General features: G+C 40.1%; 1 protein-coding gene across 1 annotated transcript in view; it reads right to left on the reverse strand.

Annotated features, from left to right (window-relative positions):
• Positions 1–3255, reverse strand: part of PLPPR4 (phospholipid phosphatase related 4) — a 108045-nt gene extending 104790 nt beyond the window's left edge. The window contains exon 1 of the mRNA XM_069737679.1: positions 2690–3255. Coding sequence (XP_069593780.1) covers positions 2690–2767 — 78 coding nt within the window. The 5' untranslated portion in view covers positions 2768–3255. The remainder of the gene's footprint in view (positions 1–2689) is intronic.
• Positions 3256–9608: the final 6353 nt, after the last annotated feature.

A 9608-nucleotide genomic window follows, 5' to 3' on the forward strand; every position in this document is an offset into this window, starting at 1 on the left:
ACCCATCAAAACATAATCCAGACCAAAAACATATGCCCCAGCGATGAAGAATCCGCTGCCCCTTCAGAGGTCTTATTTGTTTAAAAATTCCAATTTATTGAGAAATAGTTAAAAAATGTGTATAAAGCGCAGTTACAAGCATTCAGATCAAACCAGTGGACATCTAGAACAACATGTTTCGGCCTATAACAAGGCCTCTCTTTTATCTTGTTATAAACCATCAAAACATAGGTATGGAATCAAGAGTGTCTGTATTCTGTAAAATGTGCATAGGCCACACATATTTATATATAAAAAGAGACCATTCAGTTATTTTTCTGCTTTGTTAAATGGACGACCTCAAAATGGAAATCAATAAAAATTACAGTCTGATTAGTAAAAACCATAATAAATGAATAGATAGTAAATAAATAATATTTTTTCTCTTTAAAATGAACAAAATAATGCGTTTCTGGCCAATCTGGATAGTAAAGGCCTTCATTGATGCTACAATATACTCTTGAAGACTCTTGTATGACCAAACTATGGTACATTGGAGGATTCTTCATTAGAGATGAGCAAATTTGTTTGGGTTTCCTCTTATTCGGCAAGCTATAGCGCCTGCCGAATAAGGTGCAGAGGGAACCCGGCTTCTTGGATCACGCCGGACGATCAGCTGATTGGCGCCGCAGGTGCATGTTTCACGGCTGTATCCCAGTCACAGCACATGCATGGAGATCCCAACAAACAGGCTCTCCATGCATGTGCTGCGACTTTGACACCGTCACAATACATGCAGCTGTGGCACTGATCAGCTGATCGGCCGGAGCGATCCAGGAAGCCGGGTTCCCTCTGCAGCTTATTCGGCAAGCGCTATAGCTTGCCAAATAAGAGGAAACTCGACCAAATTCGCTCAACTCTATTCTTCATACTTGGGCTTCATGGAGTTACGTCTTGGGATACTATTATTAAGCGAACAATAACAAATGATATTGTGGTACCGTGTTAGCCAGAAAAATCGATGTGAATACTTTTCTGTCCAATGGTGAAAAAAGTATTCTCGGAGTGATACCTTTATTGGCTAACCAGGAAATAATATATGTTTGCAAGCTTTCAGAGCACAGAGGCTCCTTCTTCAGGCAGAATTACAACATTTTTGTAATCCTGCCTGAAGGAGCCTCTGTGCTCTGAAAGCTTGCAAACATATTATTTCCTGGTTAGCCAATAAAGGTATCACTCCGAGAATACTTTTGTCATCATTGGGCAGAAAAGTATTCACATCCATTATTGAGTGTAGAAATAGGAGGAAATCCAACGTGTAAATCTTCCGTAAAAATAGGAACTTTATTCAGAAGTATAAAAAATCCATAAAAGTTGCAACTGTGCATGTGTTTACATCAATGAGCAAGGTCTTGCTCACTAATGTGAAGCCATTAACACAGTTGCAACTTTTATGGATTTTGTTATACTTCCGAATAAAGTTCCTATTTTTACGGAAGATTTACACGTTGGATTTCCTCCTATTTCTTCACATGTTTCATCCTGCGGCACTGCAGGCATCCTTGCTTTGGATCTTCTGAGTGGTGAGTTGACTTTTTGTCGTTTGTTTTTTCATTTTTTAGTTTGAGTGTTGGAAACATCATCCTTCGCTCCTCCACTGATCTACTACTATGATGTGTAGTATCTTGTAACAATGTAGGCCTGTGTTCCTAGTACTGGAAAAGATAAATTATTGGGGATAGATAGATAGATAGATAGATAGATAGATAGATAGATAGATAGATAGATACTAGATATCACTATAAGGCAGATGTTAAGAAACCTTTAAGTCCTCCCTTTTTCTCCAACAGGGCCACATAACATGTTAGAACGTGACCTCAATGACAGTAAATGTGGCCTGTCGCTGAACTCCCCTATAGATAGCAACTACCGGTCTGTAATTATTGATGAATATTCCAGCACATTCAGCTTGGCCTTCAAAACAAGCAAACATATATGACCTTCATTCATACCCGTATAACACAATATCTAATCTTGCTTCCAAGATGATGAATCCTTCCTATCCTTCCATGTGATCATGGATATCTGTCATCTACATGGATACAGTGTATGTGTGCATTATTTCGGAAAACCCAGACAAGTCGTCAACACTATGTACAGCAACAAAAAAGGCTGAGTGCCAGGAAAGAGAAAAAACAACACTAGGCACCAATACTGTACATATTCCAAAGCCAAATGTCTATTTCCATGAACAGTTTTTACATTTACATAAAAAAATACATTAATCATCTTCATCGACGTTGTACAGCCTTACAGCATATGTCAGCTTCTGACTGAGCAGGTCGAGGATGACATGTAACATGGATGTATCAGCAATAGGAAATATATGAGAATACATCTGTGTTACGCTGTCGGCACATTTATTAGCAAAGCTTTACAATATCTATCGATCGTCAGTCTCTGCACATCACCTACATTGTGTCTAAAGACGTGATGGTTTACACAGTTTTCTCAAGATGCAAACCATTCTACCCAATATGTAACCTCCAGCCGGTGGTACAGAGACACATACATGCAGATCTTCGTTCATTCATTGTCTAGAAATAAAGCAAATTTTCCAGCAAGGGGGAAAAAAAATCTAATTTTAAGACAGAAGGACCATGCACACATTGACATGCAATGGAAGTATTAGGATTCTCGTGTCACTTACCTCCACAAAATAAAAACACGGGAGCAAGGTGACGCTGTCTTTTGTCACCCTGATTTTTTGCCTTTCCTTCGCGGACATGTTTGTTTTTTATCAGCCGTTCCCTCTCTTTCAGGCAGGCGGATTCAAAATGATTTTCCCTTTTGCAAACCTAAAGCTCAGTGTTGATGTACCATTCCCTAGTGCCACCTATGGAGTGTGCAGCATTTGCTTTTTTTTTTTTTTTTCCTTCTGTCTCTCCTCTCTCCCTCTAGCTCAGTCTTTCCTTCTCACCCCCTCCTCTCTCTCTTTCTCTCTCTCCTTTTTTTTCCCCCTCTCCCTTGCAGCAATTCAAGTTCCCACACAGTCAGAGAAAATTATTCATTACGCCGTGCAGAAACAGTAATGGCTGCTATACAAAGCCCCCTCTCCCCATAAGCTCCTATTCACTTTATCATTAGAATGCACGGCTTATTGTCTGTAGGTCTGACGTCAAAGGAGCCACAGAGAGCAAAGGGAGAAAATGCCCGAGGTTGTGTGTGCTGGAGGTGAAGGAGGATGCTCCAATCTGATCAATCCTTCCCCCTAACAAATGATGCAGAAGGAGATGCCACTGAAAGCCGGAGGGACTTAGCGGTCAAGAGACCACACCGGCAATTTAATTTAACCCTTTTATTAACTAGTCATGTGCTATTCAAATTCAGGTGGTTTTCTTATTTCGTAATTGATTATCTCCCTTTCAGATGGGAAGCTGTGCAGACACTTGCTAATCATCATCTTGGGAGAATTTTATTATAATTATGGGAAATGAAATATCGATAGGTATTATTTATCTATCGATTCAACTATCACCACATTTTTTCACATTGAGCACAACACATGATATAATAGGAGCTGCAGAGCAGAGTAAATCCATTTTTTTTTTAATTTCTCCTCTCCGTTGCAGAGATATTAGCAATAAAAAAATTTGGGACCTAATGAGTTAACTTTAGTTAAGGCCAAGTGGGTGTTATCAGATAGATTTCACTGGGGGCATGCACTTCTTCTCCCTGTATGAGTTGGTACCTGATGACACCCGCTTGGACGTAACAACATTTAACTCATTAGGTGTCGAGACTTTGATTTGTAATATCTCCACAACAGAGAGGCAAAATTAAAAAGAAACTAAAAAGTTTTATTCGGCTCTGCAGCCACTATTACTTCAGGTGTCCTGTTCATCATGAAAAGTTTGATGAAAGGCTTATCACCAGGTCAAAAATGGCAATTTTTTTCTCTCATTTTATTCCCACTTCCCCACTGAGTATTCTGTTTTTGTTTTTTTTAGTTCTGCTCAATACATTACTTAAATTCGGACACTGAGCGGATATCATTTAATCAGTAGGGTGACTGGTGTCGAACCCCCACAAATCTCATATTGATGCTCAATAAAAAAGTCATCAATATGTACGTGTTGGCCACTACATGATGTATGGAGCTTTGGCACTTCTTGTACATGGGTCCTGTGAATATGTCCTTCAACAATCTGATATTCATAAATAATTAGAATTAAAGTCCCAGGCAATCACTTTAGCTCCATTTATACATTTTCTGCTGTTTGTTCTGCTGAACCTTGTCAACTTGACAGGGTTTCTTTTCATTTTTGTGCTTTTGTATTTCCTTCCCCTTCTTCCAGTAGCTATACATTTTTTATTTTTCTATCGACATGTCTGTATAAGGGCTTTTTTTAAGGGCTGATGTTATTATAGATACCATTTTGGGATACATACGATTTTTCCTATGAAGCCCAGATAATGGCTGAGCTAACACGTCAGCCATGGGGGACTTTAGTAGGCCATCACTCCATTTAAATTCCAATGTCAATGATTGACAGCAGCACTTAAATTGTTTAACAGCAGTGATTAGAGTTAGCTACCATGGATGCTGTTAGAGACAGATGCCGGGTGTATAAAACAGCTGGCATCTGTCCCATGTGGAGCAGGCTCTGCTCTTGAGCCCCATCCACACTTTGGATCCCGGTGTGCATGTGCAGATATGTCCATTGGCACTATTGAAGGAATTAATGGATCTGAGCTGCAATACGAGACACAATCAATGGACAGGATGAATACTTTTTTGGGGGAAGAAAGTAGCCATGTTTTTTTTAATCCTTTCCCATGTAAATGTTAATATGCTATGATTATTATAAAAAAATGAACTACCCTTGATGAGACCATTCAAGTAAGAGACAGATCATGTGTCTGCTCCAGGACCCCTTGGAACAGGGTTTATTCCCATATTCTTTGGTGATAACAATCTGTGAAAGACTCCCTTCTCCAGTCCTGGATAGATGAATGGCCATAGAGTGGAGTCAGTTTAATCTTTTTTTGGGGATGCGCTCTTTTATTCAATACTGCTTTCAGGCTACTATAAGGGTATGTGTACGTGATGAGGAATGGCTTAGTATTTGCTCAGGATTTGATGCAGGTGAAATCTGCACCAAATCTGTAGCTGAGGTCACTGGCAGGTCACCTGTGTTTTTGATGCGTTTTTTACATGCGCTTTTGATGCGTTTTTCCGCATGCATTTTTTTGTCACCTGAAATAAGGCTAATTGAAAGTTGGCTTCTGGGAAGGAAAAAAGTGATTTCCTGTTTGCAGATATATTGGGGTATGTTCCCACGGTGAGTAAACGCTGCTGGTTGCATGCTGCGTACATCTGCAGCATCCAACCTGCAGGGTCCAGCTGTTACAGCATACTGGATGGGATTTCAAGAAATCCCATGCCCCCTATGTGTGCACCGATGCCCGTGGCTCAACCGCAGAGACGAACATGTGGTGCGTCTTTCCAGACCGCAGCATGTCAATTTATGTAGCGGAGTCACTCAGTCTCCGCTGCGTAAATTACCCATACACTTTCATTAGATGTAGTAAAACCGTGTTATCTTCCTAAATACTTGTGCATTAAGTGTGGGAACACAGCTAACTACGCATGTGTACTAGTTTAAATAATGGTGAATCTTGTGACACAGCTGGAAGTACATGACACAGGAAGTGGAGGAAAGCCCAGAGAGAGGTCCCCTGATTTTTAATAAATAAATAGTAATTTTTAAAAAATAGCGTGGGGTCCCCCTATATATGTTAACCAGCCAGAGTAAAGTAGACTACAATATCCATGAACCTTACCAGCCTGATAATGCCAGGCCACAGAAGTCTGCTTACCTTGTATGGTTAGCAAAAATAGTGGGATTCCTTCCAAAAAGAATAGAGTAGGGTCCCTCTAGTTTTGTTAACCAGCCAATGAAAAAGCAGACAGCTGCGGCCTGGTATTGTCAGGCTGACGAGGCCCATGGATTTTGGTCCTCACCAGCCTAAAAATAGCAGCCCGCAGCCACCCAACTACTGCCACTTTCAAAGATGCGCCAATTGTGGCACTTAACTCAGCTCTTCTCACTAGCCCATTAGCAGTGACAAGTGGAGTAAGATTTGTGGGGTTGATGTCACCTTTGTATTGTCAGGTGACATCAAGCCAACGGCTTAGTAATGGAGAAGCGTCTATTAGACACCTATCCATTACTTATCCTACAGTCATATGGTAAATAAAAACACAGCCAGAATATAGTATTTTAATTGAAATAATGACACAGACTCCTTTATTAATCTCAATTAAACCATACTTACTGCATCGCCTAATTCCACCGAAGCCCTTGATCTCTTGTAATAGAATTAAAAAAAGCAACAATAACTTTACCTATCCGCCGAGAATATATACATCCTGCCCCACGAGTCCAGTTCTGCTACTTCTGATTGTCTTTGGCTGAACAGTGGTAATATGTCACCATTCAGCCTGACATCCAGACACAGCAGAGCAGGAAGCTGATGACCGGAGGAGATAACGCGGTCAGTTGACCGTGAGAACTTGGCTAGTGACCGGAGATAACCCTGTCCCCAGCGGTCACATGCACACCAGTTCTTGCGGTCAGCTGATTGATCACGAGAACTGCAGTGTACGCAAACTTCTGGCTGAAACAAGGTACGCTAGTATATAAATTAGTTCATATGAGTAGTAAGCTGCGTTCCCGCACTTAATACGCATGTGACTAAGAAGATAATGTGGTTTTACCGCATCTAATGATAGTGAATGGGTTACGTCTCCGCATCATAAATAGACATGCTCCGGTCTGAAAAAACGCACCACATGTCCGTTTACAAAGGGATGCCGTGGGAACCCCTGAACGCATAGTGGAAATGGATTTCTTGAAATCCCATCCACTATGCTGTAACATCTGGCTAAGATACCCTAAGACAGAGGTGTCAAACTGCATTCCTCGAGGGCCGCAAACAGGTCCTGTTTTCAGGATTTCCTTGTATTGCACAGGTGATAATTTAATCACCTGCACAGAATGATTCTAGCACCTTGTGCAGTACAAGGAAATACTGAAAACATGAGGAATGCAGTTTGACACCTCTGCCCTAAGATAACCTACAGACTGGAAAAAATGGCTTGACAGTTGCTGTTAATTTTTGTGCACCTGATGGGATATATTACTACTATTACCCTGGATGGATAAAAGCAAGATTTACTATAAGACCAATATGTCTAAAGGTACCCGTGGCCTGCTGGAGTAAGTGATGGAGTCAGCAACCTTGTGCTCCGTCACAACTCTTAACAGTATGGTTGTCTTGAGATCACTGATTCTGTTAACAATGTAGCAGTCAAGGTGGCCCACGACCAGACAGGCCCTTCTGGCATTTGCCAGAATTGCCAGATGGCCAGTCCGGGCTTGCCGTAGATATATGTGTAATATATAGAGATGAGTGAACATTTTAAGGTTCGGTCTGCTATGCTAACCGAACTTCCTGGTTGACCTGCTGTTAACAACATTTAGAGATAGCCATAGGAACTATAGAAAACAATAGATAGGCTCTGACTCATTGACTTCTGTATCAGAGTTTCCAGAGCATGTTCTGTGACATGTGCAGAGGTCATTGTGCAGGGAGGGCGAAGAAGTGAGCTGAGATTATCATGTATTGAGATTAGCAAATTCTGTTTTATCTGTCAATGCAATCCTGCCTGTAATAATAAGGAGAGGACTACCGAGATGTAATCTGTACAGAACATGAAGTATCAGCCTAATATCAGGCCTAGTGGCCAGAGTGAGAATTACAATATTTCTTTATTTAAACTTAAGTTAGAAACTTTGAAAATTAAAAACAAGCTTTTACAAATGAATTATACATTTAACATAAAAAGTAAAATTTAAACAGTAGGACATTTTTTGATTAAACATTCCCTTTAAAGCTAGTTGTCTTGTAAATATAATTATATATGATTGGTTTGAAACTATGGGCCCAATTCAATATTTGCATTTTTTAAGTCAAATTTCTTTTTGGCTTGTGGTTTTTGCAGACCTTTTGTGCACCAAATTCATCAAAATGGCACTTGCAATACATGAATTCTACGCAAAAGTCACATTCGTCTTTTCTTTTTGCTATCAACCATTTTTGCAACTTCTTAGCACAAAAAGTCACTTTTTTTGCAAAATGTCGCAAAGTTGTGACTATTTAAACTGGCATACATAAAATCACTCCAGGGGAGATGAAGTAGAGATTTCTAAAAGTCACATTTCATGAATCACTATAAAATATCTGCAAAGCAACAGTGATGTCAAAATTAGAAAACTAATTAAACACAAAAGACAACATGAAAAAAAGCACAAATCTTTTGACAAGTTTGTCGCCAATCAAAAAATAACTAATTTAGTAAAAGACTGACAGAAATACAATAATAAATCAGGCCCCATATGTCCGCTAATGCTATGAAAGCAACTTATGTAATTTTCAAATGGCTAGGACGTCGGTGACTGCCCATCTCTCCTCTAGAAAAAATATTCTAAAATCGATTCATCATATAATAAATGGAAGATTATGTAGAACCACTTGACTGGATTTAGAAGTAAAAAAAAATCCATTAAGCATAAAAGACCATTCAATGGTGTACCATTAAAATATTACTCACTGCTTTTTGCAAGGTCATTTCAGATGCACATAAGGCAGATGTTGTAACTACAGACATCTTCCACAATTACCAGACATTGTCCCTGGATAGCCTCTTTTCATCATTCTAACATGTAGGTCAGTCCTTTAAAGAAGCAAGGCTGTTATAAAGCTCTAGACACTGGATTAATGCCTTTTGTATTTAAAGCCTGATTTCCGACTTGTGGTGTATTTTTAGCGTGCAGTCTATTTATTCTTGGTGAGACTCGGATAGGTCATTGAGCACAGTATGACAAATCATTAACACTAAGAAAATGCTATCAGACCAATGTTATCTGTCTGTCTGTCTTTCCAGATAAGAAAAGCAACTGGATGCAGCACACCAAAAATTAGTGTGAAAAGTGGACCATTGAAAAACACTTTTTAAACAAATTTTTGGTGTGATGCTTCTTTCTTTCTTTCTTTCTTTCTTTCTTTCTTTCTTTCTTTCTTTCTTTCTTTCTTTCTTTCTTTCTTTCTTCATTCCTTTTGTAACACCCAGGTTCCTGGTAGTGGCATTGCTTTCCTTATGGGGAGAGTGATGTCACGTTTGGAAGCAAGAAAGGATCCCTTTATCAGGTATTCAGCACATATAACACTGCTCTGACTCCAGGCCAGAAGGGGGAGCTCTGAACCCGGTTTCAGGGAAGCTTCCCTAGATATAGAGATATATATTCTGGTCTGGAGGAGGAGTTAGGCAGTTGGTCCAGGGAGACCAGAGCAGACAGTCTGTCAGAGGAACAGAGCAGAGAAGAAGCAGACTGTGAGAGTCTGAGAGGGAAAGAGGGGTCCGTGCAGCCATGAGAGGTGCTGCAGCTCCTAGAAGGAACGAGAACAGAACAGTTGTAGAGACAGTGAAGGAGGGAAAGGAGCAAAGGAGAGTTGAGAGCTGGAGAGAGAAGCTGTGACTGGGCTTCCTCCACGCTGAGCAC

This window comes from Ranitomeya imitator, chromosome 8, assembly GCF_032444005.1.
Source record: "Ranitomeya imitator isolate aRanImi1 chromosome 8, aRanImi1.pri, whole genome shotgun sequence".
In the NCBI taxonomy this organism is placed as follows: Eukaryota; Metazoa; Chordata; class Amphibia; order Anura; family Dendrobatidae; genus Ranitomeya; species Ranitomeya imitator.